Genomic DNA, 22,528 nt, shown 5'->3' on the forward strand with positions numbered 1-22,528 from the left:
CCTGCAACCCCCCCCCCCCCCCACCCCGCCCCCCAAGCGAGCAAGTTTACAGACGCGGCAATTTCTGCGTTTTATTTGCCAACCGCCGTGTGCACGAGAGAAATTCGCTGCTGTTTCTCCACTCTCAGAATCCCCTTATCTTTACTGGGCATTAGAGAGAGGAGGAGCAGGAGGAGCAGGAGGAGGAGGAGGAGGGGTATTGAGAGAGGAAATACGAGGAGAAGACGTAAGAGTTTGAGGATTAGAAGAAGGAGGAGAAGGAGGAGGAGAAGAGTTATTTTGGGGAGAAGAAGACAGAAGTGAAAGTAGAGAAGGAGGAGGAGGAGGTGAAGAAGGAAGAGAAGGAGGTGGATGAGAAAACAGAAGTTGTGGAAGAGGGGGCGGTGGTGGTGGAGGGGGAGGAGGAAGAAGAAGAAGAGGAGAAGATGTAGAAGAAGAAGATAAAGGAGGCCGTGGGGAGATGCCTGGTAATTCGGAAGAGAGCAGAGGAGAGAAGGGAGCTGTATTAGCCGAGTCTGCTTCCCATTCTTGGTCGAGTCTCCTCCACGTAAAGTTAATTGAATTTGCGGAATAATTGATGCTATTACGTAAGGGTTGGGCGACTGGGGTATTTTGGGCCGCGGATGAAGCGTTCGTGGTAGCGGTGGTATTATTTGTGGTAGTAATACTCGTGTCAAGACTGCTAGAAACGTTGGTAGGAAGTGTGTAATTGGAAGGGAAGGAAAAAGAGGTTGTGTTGTCGTCGGCTATGGTACTGGTGTAAGTGGCAGTGGGCTTATTAGTAGTAGCTGGGATGGAAAGGGTCATTGTTGAGGCTTGGGTGGTGGTCGTGGTGGTGGTCGTGGTGGTAGTGGGCTCAGTTACAGGCGGAAGGAGAGGGCAAGCCTGGTGTCCCTCGGGGTAGTCACAAGCCTGCATATCCTCGACGAACCTGGTGCCGCGGGGACAGTGGAAGAGCCAGGCCAGCCACCTGTCGCCCACCTGTCGGGACGAGGCTCATTAGCACGCCTGCACACCGGCACCTGTCCAATTACCTGTACACACCTGACGGGATGAGGCTCACTCACACCTGCACGCGCTTAACATACACACAACCACAGCTGTGTCTGCATACCTGGCGAGTCATATAATTTCCCTACCTGGGCATATTTTCACGTTATCTATTTATTCTTGTATGCAATTATTCCTGTATTTACTGTTCTTGTATTGTTCTTCTCGCCCTCAGTAATCCCCGCCACACAGTCCTTTTTCCCCCTTGCTGAATATTTTTAACCACTTAACTGCCTTCCTTTCAATATAAGCCGTTTAATATTGGTACTATTATTATTATTATTATTATTATTATTATTATTATTATTACAAGCACGAAAGCAAAAGCCCAAATACAGAGGTGTTTAACCGTTCACATACACACATACATACATACATACATACATACCTGGTGACAGATGTAAAATATGGTACAGTCCCCGGCCGGGTCTCGATTCAGTCCCTCTCTGTGACAAATGGTGGAGGGTGGTGGAGGTGGTGGCGGCGGCGGTGGCGGTGGTGTGGGGGGCGGGGTGGTGGTGGTGGAGGTAGTGGTGGTTTCCTATGAAAAAAAAAATAATAGAGGAAATGGAGAGCGGCGTCCCGGCAGGCTGTCTTACTTCACTTGAAAGGAGGAAGAGGAAAAAAGAGGGAGAAAAAGAAGGCTCCCAAACATGCGGGTCCCTCTGGAAAATTTCGGTCTAAGGTTTTCTTCTTGGTTTCTCTCTTTTTTTTCTCTCCGTCACTGTCTGTCCGTCTGTCCGTCCGTCTGTCCGTCTGTCTCTGTCTCTGTCTGTCTCTCTGTCCGTCTGTATCTCTGCCGTCTCTCTCTCTCTCTCTCTCTCTCTCTCTCTCTCTCTCTCTCTCTCTCTCTCTCTCTCTTACCGTGGTGGGCGGGTAGATGGGCGCTGGCGTGGGTGTGGGCGTGGGAATGGGCTCTCCTCCTCTTAGAACAATTCGGATCGTTGTGATGAGAGGAAACTTCTGGCTCTCCTCCTCCCTCTCCTCCTCCTCCTTTGTCCGGCAGGCCCCGTGAAAATCGTCCGTCTCAATCGACCAGACCATCGCTCCGGCCAGACCCGCGGATAGGATGTACTTAGCCTTGGGAAATGAATATTATGGGTAGCGGGAGTGAGATGGGGGTTGGTTGGGAGTTTGGGAGAGGAGAGATAAGGCTGATATGGGTAGAAGGAATGAGATGGAGGTTGGTTGGGAGTTGGGGAGGGAGAGGGAAGGAGGGACGCGGCGAGATAAAGGAAGAGTTAAGAAGGAAAGGATGATTAGGGGTGGGTGGGGCGGAGGAAGGATCAGAAAGAGGAAGAGGAGAAGCATGTCGAAGGAGGCAGGGAACCGGAAAGGGAAAGAAATGTTGATTGTGATAGTTACTGATGGCAGGAACCGTGAATTATGGTTATAGCTGTTATTATTATTATTATTATTATTATTATACGTTTTTTTCTTTCGTAATGACTATAGTAAAAAATGTCCCCACAACTACTACTACTACTACTACTACTACTACTACTACTACTACAACTACTACTACTACTACTACTACTACTACTTCATAACCACACTCTCCTCCTTCTACTCCCTCTTTGGATTCCTTTTGTTCTTTTTGTGAGCAGCGAGTAGCGGGCTTTTTTTTTTTTAATTATTGTTTACTTTTTTTGTGCCCTTGAGCTGTCTCCTTTGTTGTAAAAAAAAACCCTTCTCTTCCTTCATCTCTCCTTTACCAAATCCTCGTCATCAGTTCCTCCTTCATGTTCTCATCTCCTTTCTTCTTCATTACCTTTGTTAAGTCTCCTCCTCGTATAATCTATTTCATTAACTTTCCTTCCTGTAACTACTCGTGTCCCCGCCTCTCCTTACTTCTGCTCCTTTTCCTCCTCATTTCTCTCATTTTCACTTTTTGTCTTTCTTATTTTCGTTTATTCTCCTCTTCGTTACCTTTTGCTTCGTGTTTTCCTCATGTAATCTCTTTTATAATATCTCATTTTTTTGTTTTTTTTGTTTTGTATCCGTTTTCCCTTCCCTTATTTATCTTCGCTACTTTCTTCCACGTTTTATTTCTTTCATTATCCCACTTTCTGTTTCCTTTATCCTTTCATTCTCCTCTTCGTTATCTTTGCTATCTTTTCCTCCGCATCTTATCTGTTCTTGTCTCTCCTATATTATATCTTTCATTATCTCTCCTTCTGTTTCCTATATTCTTTCATTCTCCTTTTCGTTATCTTTGCTATCTTTTCCTCCGCATCTAATCTGTTGTTGTCTCTCCTATATTAGTGTATCCTTCTCTTCGTTATCTTTCCTACCTTTCTTTCCTTATCCCTCTTCTTGTCTTTCATATAATCAATTGTTCTCCTCTTCATTACCTTTGCGGCGGCTACAGAGATTGCGTCACGGAGGGTCACAAGAGAGTTATATTAATAAAGTTTCGTCTCCTTAAGTTATACGTGAGCGAGATTAATGAAGCTTCTTCCCACGCTTCATTACCTTGACGGCCGCCGAGATTGCGTCATCGTAGCCACACCACTGTCGGTCGTGGTAGGCGTAGGGCGACACCATGTTCTTGTCCCTCATCACACTCCACTGTACCTGTTGCTGCTGCTCACACACCTGGGGAATAGAACACACAGGGGGGGGGATGAGATGGCCGGGGGAGAAGGAATAGAGAACAGATGTGTGTGTGTGTGTGTGTGTGTGTGTGTGTGTGAGAGAGAGAGAGAGAGAGAGAGAGAGAGAGAGAGGGATGGTAAGCGAGGTTAATCAAAGAATGTGATTATTTTTGTTAGTCTGTTTGTGCGTGATTTGTGTTTTTTGTTTGCTCGCCTATCTGTCAGTCTGTCCGTCTGTGTCTGTCTGTCTGTCTATCAGCGTTTAGTTTAGTTTTGTCGGCATGCTGTTGTTTTGTGTGCGTGTGGGCGCGTGCGTGTATATGTATAGGTGTGTGTGTGTGTGTTTGACTCTCTCTCTCTCTCTCTCTCTCTCTCTCTCTCTCTCTCTCTCTCTCTCTCTCTCTCTCTGATTACCCTTCATAAGAGTAAGTTACCTTCCTTCCACGACCAATTAGGTCTAACAAATATTACAATTGTTACCCAACGAAGCAGGAAGAGAATCTAATGTATCAGCAAACACGATCACTAACAATGCCTTGCCTACGTTCCTTGAGGCCGTTTTGCCCTCGTTTGCTTAAGGTTCACAAATATCCCAGAGTAAACCTGGAAATCTCTACCGTTATCCTTTCTGTGTGTCTGTCTGTCCGTCTCTCTCTCTCTCTCTCTCTCTCTCTCTCTCTCTCTCTCTCTCTCTCTCTCTCTCTCTCTCTCTCTCTCTCTCTCTCTCTCTCTCTCTCTCTCTCTCTCTCTCTCTCTCTCTCTCTCTCTCTCTCTCTCTCTCTCTCTCTCTCTCTCTCTCTCTCTCTCTCTCTCTCTCTCTCTCTCTCTCTCTCGAATGAAATGTAGGTCACTCGAGCATAAACCGAGACTTGAAGGAACATTTCGTGTTTCCACAGAGAGAGAGAGAGAGAGAGAGAGAGAGAGAGAGAGAGAGAGAGAGAGAGGGGAACTTTTTTCTATATATACAGGTTGTGTGGCCTCCTGTGGTTTGCTTCCGCTCTACCGACCATTCAGATACAAAAGTTTACCTTCGTTCTTTGGGTCCTACAGCGTCCCTTTTTACGGTATAGGAAACAGCCCAGGGCAAACTAAAATAATCTAAAAAATAAAAAAAATAAATGAAAATCAACCTCGCGCTGTTATGTTAGATGAAGAAGCAGATAAGAGGGGATCAAATTGTGTTTCGGCGCCATCAGCCATGAATGACACTGACCCAGCGTTGCCAGATTATCGTACTCACCACATCGTCTTTATTACTTTTAAGCCTCAAACTCTCGTACCTACACAAATAACGATAGAAAATTGAAGTTAGCGTTAAAACTCCTATTTATTGATATTTGTTTGTTTGTTTTTGATATAGTTATTGGTCAGAAACTACGAAAATGCAATGCGATGAGTACGATAATTTGGCAACGCTGCACTGACCCCACATCATTAAAGAGAGGGAAAAACTAGGGAAAAATCATTAGAGCTGTACTCCCTTTTGATCCTCACCTGAACACACCTGCGTGGGCCGAGGCGAGACAGGAGGCCTACCAGGTGTGTCGGTATCGAATGTTTTCTGTCCTAATTGGGCCGTTTTTGTGGCATCGTTTGTGGGTCGTGAGCTGTGTGTTTGATATAAGGCACAATTTTATCTTTTCCTGCAGAGCGTGTAAACAGTAACGTGCTGTATAAATGACGCTGTTTTCATGCTGTCTAGTCATTCGTGGGCTGTTTTTTGACGGGAAGTTCACGGGTAACACAATCCTGAATGCTCTCGCCTGTCACTCTTTGTAATTAGAATTTTCTCTCTTGTGGTTGCTGAGATTGCTTACTTTTCTTCTTTTTATACTCTCTTCATTTTCTTACTATCTTAAATAACACCTCCCTATCTCACCACACCTATATCTAACCCAGTAGCAGCGGGGATCATGTTTCTTAATGGTCCCTCTAGGTGAGAAAAATGAGAAAAAATCACCCCTCACACAAACCATTCACAATATATATCAAATCATTTGTGATCAGTTTATGTATCATCTATTTTGGGGGATTTATATCATGGCACAAATTTGGCCCATCGCTGCTACACGGTAAAGCCACAAATTTGGCCCATCGCTGCTACACGGTAAAGCCACAAATTTGGCCCATCGCTGCTACACGGTAAAGCCACAAATTTGGCCCATCGCTGCTACACGGTAAAGCCACAAATTTGGCCCATCGCTGCTACACGGTAAAGCCACAAATTTGGCCCGTCGCTGCTACCGGGCTAAAGACGGCTCTCAGCTTCAGTCACAAACATAAGAACATAAAAATTTTCTCACTTATTTTTATTTTGTTGTGTGTGATTACCGAGCTGGCTCTCCTTTCCTCCTCTTACATTCTTTTCCGTCTTTTCTGGCCATCTTAGACCACCCCTCCCTTGGACTTTGCTAGGTCGCTCACGGACAGAAGATATACAGTGAAGGGAACTGTGACAACCCAGGAAATGACGAAGCCAGTGAAGACATAGAACCAGGTGCAGCGAACTAAATAATGTCCTCTGACGTTGATGATGATGATGATGGTGGTGGCTGGGATGAGCTTACCTCGTTGTAGCCCAGCATCCCGGGCGTGCGGGTGTAGGGGCCGGGCAGTCCTGGCTGGGGGGCGGGGGCGTACACGTCATGCTGGTCCGCCCGCGCCAGGGTGAAGCAGCGCCCGTACAACCCGATACCCATGACGAGGCGGCCGCGGGGGAGACCAGCCTGCAGCCAGTACTTGACGGCGAAGTCCTGGGAGGGAGGCGAGGAGGGAAGATGACGATGATGGCGATAAATGAATAAGAATATAAATAATGATAAGAAGAAGAAGAAGAAGAAGAGGAAGAAGAAAAAAGAACAAAAGAAGAAGAGCAGAAGAAAAGGAAGAAGAGGAAAAAGAAGAAGAAAAAGAAAAGAAGAAGAAGAGAAAGAGAAAGAAAAAGAGAGAGAGAGAGAGAGAGAGAGAGAGAGAGAGAGAGAGAGAGAGAGAGAGAGAGAGAGAGAGAGATTCTGTGCACGCATGAATGGAACTTCACTAAAAAATAAATAAAAAACGAGTCGTAATCCCTCAATTAAGTTACAAATCTCACCAAATAACCACAAATTCTCTACGGATCCTCGATTTTATTCCCTTCCCTCCCTTCTCTCCCTCCCTTCCCTCCCTCCCTCCCCCCTGTCATCAACTTCCCTCCTATTCTCCTCTAATCTTTCCTTTACTCTGTGTCTTTCTTTCTCCACTCTTTTTCTTTCCTCCCTCTACCCCTTTCTCCCTTCTTCTTCCCCTTCCTTTCTCCCTCCTGCCCGTCCTCTCTCCTTCCCTTCCCCCTCTCATCAGCCTCCCTTCCTTCCCTTCCTCTATTTTTTCTCCTCCACTCTTTTTCTCTCCCTTCACCCTATCCCTTTCTCTTCTCCCTCCCTTCTTTCCTCAGCATAACCATTCCTTTTCTCTCCTCTCCCTTCCCTCCCATACCCACATCCATCCCACCCACGTAACTTCTCTCTCCATTCTTTCTCCTCTTCTCCTCCTCCTACCCCTGTCTTCCTCCCTCGTCTCTCCTTTCTTCCTTTCTATTCCCTCTATTCCCTCCCCTTATTCACTCACATTCATCCCATCTCTCTCTCTCTCTCTCTCTCTCTCTCGTCTGGTATTGCCACTTTTCACACTCATTCACTCACTCCATCACTCACTCACTCACTCACTCACCACGTTCAGGAGTTTGTTCGCACCCTTGTCCTCCCTGTAGGCGTAGAGGGGGGAGTGGTGGTGGGCAAAGGTCTCCCAGGTGCCGTGAAAGTCATACGCCATTAGGAACACGTAATCCAGGTTCCTAGTGGTGGGGGGACCGAAGAAAACATAAAAGAAAACGATAACACGATGAAAATCAGAGGTGTGTGGGTGGATGTTGGTACGGTTTTCTCTCTCTCTCTCTCTCTCTCTCTCTCTCTCTCTCTTGGGTGTTGTGTTTTCGCCAGGTAAATAGTCACGTAACATTACCAATCAATCCTTACCTGGCCAGGGCCGTCACATTGTAGGCGGCGTCAATGGTTGCCTTCCCCGCTGACACCGTGGAGGTCAGCATCAGGTTGCGTTGCTTGAACTTTGACCTCATCTCTTCCAGCAGGTGGGCGAAGTTGATCTGTAGGAGGGGGAAAGGGGAAAGGTGAGAAGGTCGTGCAGTGGGAGTATTTTTTTTTTTTTTTTGGTGTGTGTTTTCTTTTATATCGCTTTTGAATCGTTAGTTAGTTTTCACTGTTTGTTTCTGTTCTGTAACTTGCTTTTCTTTCCTTTTTATGTTTTGTCTTTCTTTCTTTCTTTCTCTCTTTCTTTCTTTCTCTTTGTTTCATTCTTTATTTTCTTCCTTGATTTCTCTCTTTTCTTGCTCTCTGCTTCTGTCTGTCTGCTTTTGTTATTTTTCAAAGTATGTTTTGGACTTAATTCTATTTCCCAACCTTTTTCCTTCTTTTGTTTTTCTCATTCCTGCTTTCTTTCGTTCTTTCTTCCTCTCTTTCCTTCTTCCTATCTCTCTTTCATCATTTTCTGGCTATCTGCTTCTATCGATTCTCTCTCTCTCTCTCTCTCTCTATCTCTATCTCTCTATCTCTCTATCTATCTATCTATCAAATTAACTACACATTGGTCCGTACTTTCCCTCTATGTATTTATCCTTATCTATATCTATTTATCAATCTCTATCTTTCCTCGTCCGTCTTATCCTCAAACCATCTCCTTGTCCACCTGCTTATCATCATTCCTACTCTACCTGCTTCCTTATCTCCCGATCTACCTGAAACCCCTCCCTTCCCTCCATCCCTTCAAATACCTTATCTATCTCCGCTTCTCTCATCTCCCTAATCTCTCCTTATTTTAGACCGCTACTTTCTTTTTTCATCTCCTTGTCTGCTGATTTTGTTTCTCTCATCTCCTTATCTCTGTCTGGATGCTGCTGTTTTCTCTTTCTTCATCTCCTAATCTATTGCTCCTTCTCTTATATCCTTCATCTCTTTTTCTCTTATCTTCAATCCACCACTTTTTCCTTCATTTTCTTATTGCTATTTCTCTTATCTTTTTCTCTCTCTGGACCTCACTTCTTCTTCTTTTATCTCCTTACCTTTTCATCTCTTCTCCCTCTCCTTCTGCCTCTTCTTCTCTCCCTGCATCATACTACTTCCTCCTTCACCTCCTCGTCTGCTTCTCTCCTTTCCCTTCCCTTTTTCTCCAGCTGCATGCTACTCCTCTCTCCTCCTCCATTTCCTCACCTTATCCTCGGGGCGTCCTCCTCTGAGCGTCGGGTACTCCCAGTCAAGGTCAAGTCCGTCAAAGCCGTACTTCACCAGGAACTTAATACAGCTGCCTATGAATGTTGATCGTGAAGAGGCACTCGACGCCATCTACCGGCCGTGGGGGGAAGGTGACCAGGGTTGAGAGGGTTAACGAGAGAGTGTGTGAGAGGGCGGAGAGAAGGAGAATTTGGGAGAGGGAGAATTTGAGAGAGAGAGAATTTGAGAGAGGGAGAATCTGAGAGAGAATTTGATAGAGGGAAAATTTGAGAGAGAGAGAGAGAGAGAGAGAGAGAGAGAGAGAGAGAGAGAGAGAGAGAGAGAGAGAGAGAGAGATTAACGTGTGAAATTGAAAAAAATGTAAAGTTGGAATGAAAATCTATAAGCATCTGATCCTACGATACGGGGGTTACAAATCTCCTTCCCTAATTAGAAAGCATCACAAGTCCTTTCCCTCCCCTCCTGATCCCTTGCTCCTGATGTTATAAAATTTTTCCTTATACTTTTTTTCTGCTCCTAAATCCTAATCTTTCCCTCCCCAACCATTCCTCCTCCTCTTCCTTTTTTTCCCTTTACTTTCCTTTTCTTCTTTTCCTCTTCGCTGTCTTGTCCATTTCCTTTCCTCCTATGTTCCTTTTTCTTCTAGTCTTCATTCCCTTAACTTCTCTTGTCACCTTTATTTCTTTTCGCTTTCTCTTCTCCCTTCTCTATCTTCTCCTCTCCTCGCCTTTCCCATTTATTTTCTTCCTTGTTCTCCTTCGCTTCTTCTCTTCTATATCCCCTTCCCTGACCTTTTTCTTTTATCTCCTTCCTTCTCTATCCCTTCCTCCCGTTCCCTGTCTCCTGTCCTCTTCATCTCGTCTCCTCATCTCGCAGCATCTCACTTTAAAGGTCACGCTACAGGGCGAATCGAGTGCTGGACGAGCCTCACTTTACCTCCTGTCGCCAGTGTTAATCAAATAATGGAAACTCTGAAACATTACAGCGGCCTCGACTGTCCCGCATACTCAGTGGCACCTCTCTTTCCCCTCTTTCCCCTCGCTTCTTTCTCTTCCTCGTCTCCTCCTCCTCCTACCAGCTCCCGACCCACCTCAGAATACTTCCTTGATCCCTCGTTCCATCCCCCAATAGAGAGAAGAGTTTTGAGCTCCGGATTAATCTTCTTTAGGGATGTGAAGCGGATATAAGCACCTACGGGATGATATAACGAGGAGGAGGAGGAGGAGGAGGTGGTGGAGGAGGAGGAGAGAATTAATGAGCAAATGGAGGAGGAGAAGGAGGATTAGGCGATATACATGTGAAGGAGGAAGGCAAATAAGAGGAAGAGGAAGAGATTGAAGAAAACAGGAGAAGGAGGTGAAGGAAGGAGGAGGAGAAGGAAAGGAAGAGAAGGAGAAAGAGGAAAGGGAGGAGGAGCAGGAGTAAGGGATTGAGAAGGAGGAGGAGGAGGAGGTAAAGGAGGAGGAAGTGTAAGAGAAGAAGAAAACAAAGAATGGAAGAAAATAAAAGTGAGATTCATTTGTAACGAGGGAGATAGAGAGAGGTAGGATAAAGAAGAGGAATGATATGCAGAAATAATGAAGATAAAGAGAACAGAGAAGAAAGGTAGAAAGAAAGAAGGGGAAGAGAAGGAAAAAATAACTCATTAGTAACACGGTAAATAATAATAACAATGGTAATAATAATAACAATAATAATAATAATAATAATAATAATAATAATAATAACAATAATAATAATAATAATAAGAATAAGAATAAGAAGAAGAAGAAGAAGAAGAAAGAAGCAGAAGAAAAAGAAAAAGAAGACGAAGAAGACGATGAAGAAGAAAAAGAAAAAGAAGAAAAGAAGAAAAAAAATCAAAAATCAAAAAGAAGAAAAAAGAAAAGAAGAAAAATATGAAAAAAGAAAAATAATGAAAATGAAGGAAAGGCAGAAAGAGAAGACAAATGAAAAACATGAAAAAAAAGAGAAAGAAGAAAAAAGCGAAGAGAGAGAAAAATGAAAGAGAGGGGGAAAGAGGATTAAAAACTACTCATTCATACCTTCGTTTCCTTCCGTTTTTTTTCTCCTCCTCTCTCTCTCTCTCTCTCTCTCTCTCTCTCTCTCCTCCCCCCCACCGCACACGAACGTTTCTCTGATCTCCACAAACGTTCAAGATTCTCCCATGTTTCTCTTTACATGTAAGTTTCACCTCTCAGTTCTCACCTCCTCCTCCTCCTCCTCCTCCTCCTCCTCCTCCTATTATTCCTTTGTCTTCCTTTTTCCTCTGTGCAATATTTGTGGCTGTTTTCCTTCTCTGTTTCCTGTAAAATGCGAGTAACGAAACCATTTATGTAATTTTTATTCCTCCTCCTCCTCCTCCTCCTGCATCTCTTCCTCCTCATCTTCTATTTCCATCTTTTCTTTCACTGTGCATAAATTGTGAAGCCTTTCCGTCTGCGCTCTGTGAAATATGATAAAACAATAATACACTTCCACAATGCATAGTCTGTGAAATAATAACTTGCACGTTACTTAAAAAATATAGGAAAAAAAAATAGTTTAAGCCAGGAACTACATATATATATTTTTCGGGCAGTTTCCAGCAAGTAGACTTTCCCAAATTTCTCTTTTCCAGTAATTTTCACCTCCCGGTTCTCTCTGCCTCCGCCTCCTCTCACTCTTCTTCTCCTTTTTCTTTTTTCATCAAACCTCCCTCTTGTTTCTTGTAACATGAAAATAGCGACTAGATCTCTCCCCTATCCTCTCTCATTCTGTACGTAAAAATATCAGTACTATTTTGGTGACTGAGGTAAACAGAGTCATAGTTGTGGATAGCGATGTGACATTATTAGAGCGATCAGCCAAAGGTGTGGGAGAGTGAGTCACCTATATCCCGTCACATCATTAGCCTGCCGCCCATGAGTTCTGCTTTGCGTGGGAAGACTCATTTTGATGGCTGGTAATAGCGGTGTGTTGTTCATCTAAGCTCTGTTCTTTATGGGAGGAGTTGTTTTGAAGCTGCCACTCATTTTCAGAAACTTAATGAAAACGGTTTTGTGCATCGAAGCTCTGAGTCGAGGTACACAAGCTAAAGGGGCTTCCATGACCTTCCACTAATAGTTTTGTCGTGTTCTTTATGGGAGGAGTTGTTTTGAAGCTGCCACTCATTTTCAGAAACTTATTGATAACGGTTTTGTGTATCGAAGCTCTTGAGTCGAGGTACACAAGCTAAGGGGGCTTCCATGACCTTCCACTAATAGTTTTGTCGTGTTCTTTGTGCGAGGAGTTGTTTTGAAGCTGCTACTCATTTTCAGAAACTTATTGATAACGGTGTTGTGTATCGAAGCTCTGAGTCGAGGTACACAAGCTAAAGGGGCTTCCATGACCTTCCACTAATAGTTTCGTCGTGTTCTTTATGGGAGGAGTTTTTTAAAGCTTTTTATTATTTTTCAGTAACCTAATGATAACAGTGTGTTGTTTATCGAAGCTCTGAGTTATGGTGTGAACGACATATTAAGACGATTCTGTGACCTGTTACTTCACTGTTTTGTCCTGTTGTGTGAGCGAGGAGTACTGTTGTTTTGAAGCTTCCCTCAGTCTCAGTAACCTAATAATGAGAGTGTTCACGCTGTTTACCAAAGCTCTCAGTCAAGGTGTACACGCTAAGAGCCTTCTGTGACATATTGTTTTATTGTGTTCCGTGTGCGAGGAGTTGTTTTGAAGCTGACAATTAGATTTATTAACCTATACATAACGGCATGTTGTTTACTAAGGCGTTGAAACAAGGTAGAAGCCAGCGTGCCGGTCAAGGCCTGTCACCCTTACCTAACCTGCCTCTCCAGCGTTTTGTTATGTGGCTCAGACGCTTTCGGCTCTCATAACAAATATTTTCAAAGGTCACAATTGAGATTAGTCCGGTTCTCATTAGTGTTTTTTTCACGTTCATGGTCCAGAAGCCTTGCCAAAATATCACTAGGCTCATAAAACTCCCCATGAAAATACCCACGACCTCTACGAAAGCCTTACCAAATGTGGATACGTAAGCGATGTGTTCGATGAGGCATTTCGAACGACTGATAATAGATTCCAGTGATACTCAGCGCATTAAAACTGTTGTCCCTTTCAAAACAACGGGATTACGAGAAGCGAAAGCGAGGACGAAGTGTGTAACCCGGATGTCGATTTAATATTGAGGATGATCAAGTTAGGATTAAGTGAAGTGCAGGCGCCGAGCGGTGATTAGGGGCGGTATTATCCAACCGTTTCCCTTCTCACATCAACTATTTCTAAAGGTCAAAGAGGGGGTCAGTCGGGTTCTAATGAGTGTTTCTTTAGGCTCAAGCTACTGTGGAAGGTCAAACTACAACCGGGGGCATAAAACTACTCCCGGAAATGATCTTAACGCATACGAAAGCCTTGTCAAATATGTGAACTCGGGCGACGAAGTGTTTTGAAATACGACCCTAAGTCACAGGAAAGAGAATCAACACAATGCAAGAGGGGGGTATCAGGACACCTCTCCTCCCGTATTTGATCTTCCTTTCGGCCACCTCTTTTGTATCTTTTTAGGAGCAGCGAGTAGCGGGCTTTTTTTTATTATTGTTTTCTTTTTTTGTGTGTGCCCTTGAGCTGCCTCCTTTGTTGTAAAAAAAAAAAAAAAAGTCGTAATTTAGGTTAAGGAAATAAACGGGACAGGAAGGAAAGTCACACAATGCAAGTCGTAATTTAGGTTAAGAAAATAAACGGAATAAAGTCGTCTCATTTCTACACTATTACCAATGAAGATAAAACCAATCAAATTTTTTTTTGGCCTGCGATGCCCTTTTTTTTAATTTTTTTTTTGTTCTGCCTTTTATTCGTGCATCGTTTTCGTAATGACTTGTATTCTGTGACCATTTATTTTCATGTGATCTCTCTTCCGCTCTCTTCTCAATTTCTTTCTGTATTCCCTTTGTCGGACTTTCTTTTCACATTGTATCTTTTTTCCGCGATTTTCTTTTCATGGGACTTTTTTTCGTGTCTGTAATTAGAAAAAAAAAATGTTAACGCTCCCTTTTTCACGTACACTTACTAAGGGTTCAGTGTTGAGAGAGAGAGAGAGAGAGAGAGAGAGAGAGAGAGAGAGAGAGAGAGAGAGAGAGAGAGAGAGAGAGAGAGAGAGAGAGAGAGAGAGAGAGAGAGAGAGAGAGAGAACTGTTGATTGCACAGCGCATAATATAAAGGATATATCAAAGGCAGGGTTGGAAGGGCTGATGTTTGGAGGACAAAATCAGAAAAAGAAAAATACAATATGAAAACAAAATTCGGCAAAGAGAATTCAACAAGAGGTGGAGCAGTGAGGCTCGTTACGTCTATTTCAACGTGTGGATAGTGTTTGGGGTGTTTTATTCTGTTTGTTTTTAGTGTCCTCGTGTGAGTGTGTTTGTGTTTGTGATTTTGAGTTAACGTGTGTGTGTGTGTGTGTGTGTGTGTGTGTGTCATTAACAGGCCGCAGAAATGAAAGGATAAAGTGAATATCTGCCTATGTACATAAACACACACACACACACACACACACACACACACACACACACACACATAACCCCCCTCCCCCCCACACCTACCCTCCCTCACCCCCAATCCCTATCCCCCCCCTCTCCCTGACACCCACCTTTCCCATAGTTGTCATAAAGGTCATTGTAGGGATCGAGGCTGACGATGGTGTTGGTGGACTCCTGCAGGCCGGCGAAGGCATAGAGGGCGTGGGTGCAGAGGAAAGGGTCAATGTCCTCCACGTCGAACTTCCCCTGCCCCGGCCTGTACACTGCCCATGAGCCGTAGTAACAGGCCATGATGGGTTCCTGAGACGCTGCTGTGGGAAACGAGATGTGAGAGAGGGCTTTGAAAGGCGTGTAAGTATGTGAGTGGGTGCGGAGTGTAGGAAGATTGGAGTGGGTGTGTGTGTGTATATAGGGTGTGTGTGAGTGGGTGTGGGTGTGTATATATGTGTTTGTGGGGAGGTTGAAGTAGATGTATATGTGTGTTTCCGTGTGTGTTGGAGTGTGGTATCAATGTATAATTTCATTTCTCAGATCAGAGCACCTTTGGCAGAACAGTTAGTAGTATTTCTTTGATCGTTACGCGCCTCATTAGCGCTAATTAAAGAAACGCAAACATTCATTGGTTAATTATGAGTTGGTCTTACCTCCGTGGAGTATTCGTTGGCGTTGTCGAGTTTGGGATTGGGGAAAGGAAAAGGAAGGAAAGGAGGATGTTGAGGAGGAGGATAAGAAGGGAAGAGAATGGGATGAAGAGGATGACACGGAAGGATAAGAGACAGTGGAGGATGTGTTAGAGAGAGACGAACTGAGAGAGGAAGACGAGAAGGAGGAGGAAGAGGAGAGGGAATTAGAGGCGGAGGCGGGAACTGCAATCAGATACCCATTACCAGCAACAACAGCGGCGAGGCAAGGCTGGATAAAGGAAGAAGTGAAGAGGAGAAGGAGAAGAAGGAGAGGAGGAGAGAGGTGGAGGACTAAAGGGGAAAACTTAAGCATGCGTGAGGGAGAGTTAAGGCGCGTCATTGTGTGTCCTCCCTGTCTCAAACGCGATTAGATCAAAGAGTAAGGGAAGGCAGGGGAGGGAGAGAGGTCAGAAGAGGTCAGGGAAAGGTGAATGGGAAGGCACTCTCGTCGCCTCGATCACCTGGTCTCGTCTTTGGACTCTGAAAGGCGAGTTCGGTTCGTATTATGAGAGTTTGTATTGAGAGGAAGGATGTGGGCGTGTGTGTGTGTGTGTGTGTGTGTGTGTGTGTGTGTCGGGTGTTTTGTCCTGTATTTTTTTTTTTGATAATTAGTGCAGTTACCGTTCGATTGTCTAGTATGTGGTTTTTGCCTAGCTATACGTAGACTGCCTTCCATACATGTCTTATACAGGGTTTGGGACTTATCTATCAACATTATATGGCATGACTGTGTGTGTGTGTGTGTGTGTGTATGTGTAAGAAGAACCTAACTACTTTACAATTTGTTCTTTTTAAAATTGATATATAAAACAATTGTGAACTTTTTCTTGTTTCCAAATGTATCCCTCGAGGACTTATTTTTGCCCGCGAAGCCTTAAGTAATCTTTCAATCATCGTAAACTCCCAATATTTCTCCGGGGCCTATCTCAAGTATACGTCAACACCATATATAGAACAATTGCTCATAATGACGTCGTTAACCCGGTAGCTGCGGGGATCGTGCTTCTTAAAGGCCCCTCTAAACGAATTGATGGGAAAAAATCATCACTCATTCAAACCATTTTACAATATATATCAATGCATTTGTGATCAGTTTATGCATCATCTATTTGGGGGTGTTTATGTCATTGCAAAAATTCGGCCCGTCGCTGGTACACGGTAAAGCCACAAATTTAGCCCATCGCTGGTACACGGTAAAGCCACAAATTTAGCCCGTCGCTGGTACACGGTAAAGCCACAAATTTAGCCCATCGCTGGTACACGGTAAAGCCACAAATTTAGCCCATCGCTGCTACCGGGTTATTGAAGGATTATTTCCAGACTCCCCGTGGGCGGAATGATGTATTCGCTGGGAGCATCTGCTAACAAGCCCCGCCGCCAACAGCTCATTACGTGCCTGACGGTGAATAGCAAGCCTTTTCATTAATAAAAACGATGATATAATAAAAAGCATATTCTTTATTCACACACAGCGCGCCATTATTCTCCACAATCCGTGACTGGATGCGTATAGAAAAATGCCTTATTATGGCGCTCATTTAACGGCAGCAGCACAAAGGCGGCAGACACTGACGTCATCTGTGGCGGGGGTCGTTCATTAAAAGCAGAGCAATAATTATGAAAGGATTTTTTTTTTGTTGTTGTTTGGGGTGAAGGATATTTTTTTCCTGTCTGGTTTTACATTTAACGGTATTTTTTTTAATTCTACGGTTTTGTCCCTTTAATTAACTGGGAAAAAAGAGATTAATATAATTTTTTAGGTGCAAGGAAAAGCAATTCTCGACCCTTTTCAATTTTGCACTCATTTATAACCTTGTATTCAGCTTCGACGTTGCGTAGGTGGGAAGGAACAAACAGCAAGGAGTGACTGAAGGTGACGTGGGCGAGGAGACAGGTAAGCCAGGTTAATGAGAAGGAAATTAATAAGGTGTGGAAAGAGACATATCGTAGTCCACCTTTCTTACACTCCTTTCAGACCCTTTTCCTTTCCCCTGCGCCGTCCCTTCAACGCGCCCGCCCTTCTGTTCTCCATAATGCATACGCGACTCCTTCGGCGAAAATAACCTTTGAAACCCTGTCTTTAGGAGGCTGCCCGATGACCTAATTAACATGGGAAGGTCTGCAGGGACGCTAGCTTGATACTCCCCAGTGTTGTCGTGCGTCAGAGGGTCTTCGTGGTTTGAGAGGACGCGGGGAGTTCGAGGGAAGGGGACAAGAGGAGCTAGGGTGATGCACGGGAGGAAGTGCGCACGATTTAGGCTGCGATGCTTTGAATATGATATGAAGTGAGCAAGGTGAAGGAGGCGTGAATGACGGCAAGGGGATGCATGCGAAATGGAGGTAGGAGTTGTATTGACAGGTGAGAGAAGGGTGTGTGTGTAGGGGAGGGAGGGATGAAGGGTCATGGCGCGCTCTGTGTATGTAGATAAGAAAACTAATGATGACAATAATGATACTAGTGATGATAATAGACAGATTGAGGTAGAGATGGACAAGTAAGAAATAAGAGAAGAAGAAATTTGTTACTAAAAGATTATAAACTGTTTAGTGATGGTGCATGAAGAGTGTGTGTGTGTGTGTGTGTGTGTGTGTGAGAGAGAGAGAGAGAGAGAGAGAGAGAGAGAGAGAGAGAGAGAGAGAGAGAGAGAGAGAGAGAGAGAGAGAGAGAGAGAGAGAGAGAGAGAGAGAGAGAGAGAGAGAGAGAGAGAGCGCGGGGGAAGTCAGATCATGTTACAGCTTGGCATCAGGAAGGAGAGGTCGGGGAAGGGAGAAGTTGGGGAGATAGACGTTAGTCCTTAGTTACTGCATGAGAGAGAGAGAGAGAGAGAGAGAGAGAGAGAGAGAGAGAGAGAGAGAGAGAGAGAGACTATGAATAATATATCATTTTGCGCATGGCCTCCTTTAATGATGAACGATGATGGTGTGTAATGGTAGGGATGATGATGAGAGTGGTGGTGGTGACGGTGGTGGTGGTGGTGGTGGTGGCGGTGGTGGTGGTGGTGAAGGCTGTGGTAGGGTAGTATCGATTGTTGTTGTTCTTGATGTGATTGTTGTTGTTGTTGTTCGTATTGTTGGTATTCGATTCGTAGTTATCAATAATTATCATCAGAATTTGCATAATGGTTATCCTCTTCATCAGTAACCCACATCTGCTAAACACACACACACACACACACACACACACACACACACACACACACACACACACACACACAGAACAACAGAGCCACCCCCTTAACTTTACTTGAGGGTGCTGGTGTTCATTACGGGGAGAAAATGAAAATTCTCGTAAATTAATCGAAAGTCAATATTATCCTTCAGTGGCTGACACACTTAATTAACGGTGAAGAAAGAAAAAAAGGTTGAAACCATAATTTCTTAACCATTTTCCCTCGTTACGATTTTTCATTAATAACGTCATTTCAAAGGTGATTAAGAGAGAGAGAGAGAGAGAGAGAGAGAGAGAGAGAGAGAGAGAGAGAGAGAGAGAGAGAGAGAGAGAGAGAGAGAGAGATAGTAAAAATAACGTTAAATACACAATACCAACTGACAAAGCAAAAAGAAACATCACACACACACACACACACACACACACACACACACACACACACACACACACACACACACACACACACGAACAGGCACGGAGTAGCAATAGCAGTATATCTTCGGGGGCAACGTTCGGTGCTGTCTCTCTCTCCTTTTGGCACTCAGCGGCGTGGAAAAGACCCTCGCCGACCCGACCCCCTCTACTACTCCGCCACTCTACCGCAGGATGGGACAGTGAGGCCTTTGTGTGGAGTCTCTCTCTCTCTCTCTCTCTCTCTCTCTCTCTCTTTCTTTTGTTTTTTCTTTTTCGTTTCTTTTTTTCTTTCGTTTTCTTTAACCTATCTATCTCTATCCTTCTATCTCTCTATCTTTCTTTCTTTCTTGCCCTTGCTTTCTCTCTCTCTCTCTCTCTCAATATTATGGTTATATTTTTGCTTATTTTTCTTTCTCCTACGTCCTTGGTGCACACGTGACTGTTTTTTGGTGCACATGACTAATTTGGTGTACATAGTGGCTGGTTTTGGTGCACACGACTGTTTCTTAGTACACATAGAGGTTTACACTGGCTGTCTTTGGTGCACATGTGACTGTTTCTTTGTGTACATGGCTGATTTTGGTGTACATATGACTGTTTTTGGTACACATAAAAGTTTACATGGTTGTTTTTGGTTTGTTTTGGTGTATCCCGATGCCCTTTGTTTGTTTGTTTGTTTGTTTGTTTAGTGAAGGGAGGTCTTGTTATATATGTAAGAGGCTGAGTCCTTGTATTGTTTTATTCTAAGTTAATAAGTTTTTTGGCATTTCGAGTTATTGGTATTTTTTGCGTATTTTTTTATATATTTGGTTATTTTTTTCATTCGGTAGTTGTATTATTTTTTTACCTTTTTTAATTATTTTGAGTTTTTTTTAAAGTTTTCGTGCATTTATATTTTCGTGACCTCGAGTTATTGATATTTTTTGCTTAATTATTTTATTTATTTTTTCTATATCTTGTTTAATCTATATTTTTTAATCTAATGTTGCTTTTATTTTTCGTTTATTTTTTATTTAAGTTTTTGTGTGTGTTTCATAATATTTTTTTTGTGTGTGTGTGTTTGTGTGTCATGCCCCGCCCCCCCCCCCTTTTTTTTCCTCTTTTTTTTACAACAAAGGAGACAGCTCAAGGGCACAAAAAAAAGGAAACAAAAAAGAAAAAAAAAGAAAATGGAAATATGTTGCTGTTTGAGTTTTAATTTCAGAAAGCCAAAAAATGGTGCGAAATTTCCACCAGATTTCCGGGAATTAGAAGAAAACATTTTATGAGTTGGCATTTTGAAGGTCATGGGAAGGGTTTATTTTCGTTAGCATCAAGCAGCAGTGTCTGGGATTATGGTCACGTGACTCTCTCTCTCTCTCTCTCTCTCTCTCTCTCTCTCTCTCTCATTATCACTATCTCGCCTTCATTAACCGCTTTGTTTCCTCCTCCTCCTGAACTCATCTCCTTTTTCTCTCTTTCCAGCCTTTCTGCTTGACTGGGAACCTTGGGCACTTTTAGACATGAAAGGGGAAACTAAATAGTGCTGCTTCGTCTCTATCTATTTTCTTTGCATTAAGATTACCGTTTGATTCATCGCTTTATTCGTAACGTAACTTTACATTCCCCTTTTAATTGTAGAAGGAAATTAAAAAGAAATATTCAAATGACGGGAGAGGGATGCAAAGATGAGGAGGAGAAGGAATGACAGAAAAAGGGATTGAAAGAAGGGAGGAGATTGGTTCGAAATAGATAATAAAAGTACAGCAGGAAGATGAGGAAAATATAAAAGACCCCCCTATTTTTTTACACCGGTAACCTAATATTTTCTCAGGTATGTGTTGCTCGAAGGAAAGGCAGAAAAAAGTAAGGAGATTGTCTCGAAATAATGTGAGGAAGGATGAGGGAAAAAGTAAGATGCCTCCTTTTATTTACTGATGAGCTTATATTTTTTGGGGGTGAATATTGCCAGAAGGAACGGTAGAAAAAAAGGGTCAGAAGACGGAAGATGAAAGACACGAAACAGGCTGAGAAGGTTAAGCAGGAAGAGGATGACGATTTTTTTTACAGTAAATGATGTAAATACAATTTTTCCTACATATATAGCGAGGGTAACGAGACTTCTGCTCGAACACAATAACACAATCTTATACCACTCACGACAACGTCTTCTCTTTCCTTAAATACTACTGCTGACGTCAACACCACCCACTTCTACTACTACTACGATTTCTACAGTTACACTTTCCCTCTGTTCGCAACTTCCAATATTGCTGTTACTGGCTAACATATAACTTTACACGAGTCCAGCATCTCCACACACACACACACACACACACACACACGCGCTCACACATAGACACACATATATCCTACTCTTACAAGGCTGGGGGAGAGGTTGGTGAGGCGAGGCAGCGAGGGATGGTATATACTCGTCCTCAGCTCAGTCACAACCTCGCGAGAACTAATCTGTCCGAGGCTGTACAGTGACCATCCCTCACTCAGCCCCTCGCTCGCAGACTCTCTCTCCCCTCCTCGTATGATAGAGCCAGACACTCCACCCTTTGTCCACGTTCTCGGAGTTGAAGGAGGAGGAGGAGGAGGAGCAGGAGAGGAGAAGGAGGAGGAGGGAAATTGCTTAGAGATTATGTGGCAGATTTCGGTGACATGTATCCTTGAATTTACTCCTGGCTTTGACGAGATGAAAGATGCAGTTGTTGGTACGAATTGTATAGAAGAGAAGAAGGGAAGAAAAGGAGTGAAAGAAGAAGGGAAGGGGGGAATACAGGAGGGAGGAGGAGATAAAAACACTAAGGAAGGATGGAGTGAGGGAAGGAGGAAAGGAGGTAGGAAGAGAGAAGGACACTGAGGAAAACATGAGTTGGGGAGGGGAGGGGTAAGTGAGGGAAGGAGAGGAAAGCATGGAATAAAGAAAGGAGGGAGAAATGGAGGCAGGGAGGAAGGGAAGAGGGAAGGGAGGAAGGAGGGGAGACACAAAGGCTGGTGGAGTTTAGAGGAAGCGGAAGGAAAAAGAATGATTAAATGGTGGATGAGGGGGACATGAAAGAGGACGAAATAATGGAGCTTCCCCTCACTCTGCGCGCTTTGAACCGTTTTCTTTTATTTTGCTTTTAATCTCATTTGTGTTATTTTTATTATTATTATTATTATTATTATTATTATTATTATTATTATTATTATTATTATTATTATTATTATTATTATTATTATTATTATTATTATCATCATCATCATCTAATCTCCCTGTGTCAGTTTTACCTTCTATAAGCAGATTACGTCTTGCGGTGGAGGGGCAGGGTAGGAGAGGGCGCTGCATGGTCGGTTATCAAGGGAGGGCAGGGAGAGGGAGGGAGAGTTGGAGGGGGCGAGGGGGGTGCATGGAATATTCAGGACAAGGGAGAGAGAAGGAGAGTTTCAAGGACGCGTGTTGTGACAGGATAAAGACCCGGACAAGGTGGATGAAGGAGAGGATAAAGAGAAGAAAAAGGAGAATTAGGAGATGTGGAGGAGGAGGAGGAGAATGATTAGGTGACGGAAGGATTAGGAAAAAGAGGATCAGGAGGAATGAGGATAAGGAAACATTAAGATCGATGGTGAGCAAGAAAGAAAGAAAGGGAGAATGTGAACAAAAAAAAGGGAAGCGGATGCTGTGCCGAAAGCCGTCGCGAGAGGATATTATTTTATTTTTATGATGCTCTGTCGCGCTCTCGAAGCCCTCCCTCCGATTTTCCATCTCGGAACCGACAAACACGATCCCCGGCGCCCTCACGGTGTTTGTGACTGATGCAATAATTCCCTCTGGCAGTTTTAG

At 43.7% G+C, this 22,528-nt stretch overlaps 1 protein-coding gene across 3 annotated transcripts; it reads right to left on the reverse strand.

Moving 5' to 3' along the window:
* Positions 1-21,211, reverse strand: LOC126987613 (oviduct-specific glycoprotein-like). Of its 3 annotated transcripts, none has more exons than XM_050844736.1 (12): positions 21,079-21,211; positions 15,096-15,614; positions 14,562-14,762; positions 10,017-10,117; positions 8,906-9,037; positions 7,658-7,785; positions 7,353-7,476; positions 6,215-6,400; positions 3,526-3,648; positions 1,915-2,130; positions 1,439-1,591; positions 1-981 (listed from the first exon to the last, which is right to left on the reverse strand). In XM_050844736.1, the coding sequence occupies exons 2-12, from the start codon at positions 15,472-15,474 to the stop codon at positions 142-144; spliced, it is 2,583 nt and encodes an 860-aa protein (XP_050700693.1). In that variant the 5' UTR covers positions 15,475-15,614; positions 21,079-21,211; the 3' UTR covers positions 1-141. The 3 variants fall into 3 exon arrangements, with proteins under 3 accessions (XP_050700693.1, XP_050700694.1, XP_050700692.1); XM_050844737.1 differs by having other exon boundaries at positions 14,562-14,759; positions 21,073-21,183; XM_050844735.1 differs by having other exon boundaries at positions 21,073-21,183.
* Positions 21,212-22,528: the final 1,317 nt, after the last annotated feature.

This window comes from Eriocheir sinensis, chromosome 65, assembly GCF_024679095.1.
Source record: "Eriocheir sinensis breed Jianghai 21 chromosome 65, ASM2467909v1, whole genome shotgun sequence".
NCBI lineage: Eukaryota > Metazoa > Arthropoda > Malacostraca > Decapoda > Varunidae > Eriocheir > Eriocheir sinensis.

What these genes read in the sequence shown, in the direction of transcription:
- LOC126987613 (XM_050844736.1), bottom strand. Translation starts at nt 15,474, where the DNA reads ATGACGCGCCTTAACTCTCCCTCACGCATGCTTAAGTTTTCCCCTTTA. An exon ending in CCAACGAATACTCCACGGAG is followed by an intron (nt 14,763 to 15,095) that starts GTAAGACCAACT and finishes CGTTTCCCACAG; the next exon opens with CAGCGTCTCAGGAACCCATC. An exon ending in GGATGCTGGGCTACAACGAG is followed by an intron (nt 3,649 to 6,214) that starts GTAAGCTCATCC and finishes TCTATTCCCCAG; the next exon opens with GTGTGTGAGCAGCAGCAACA.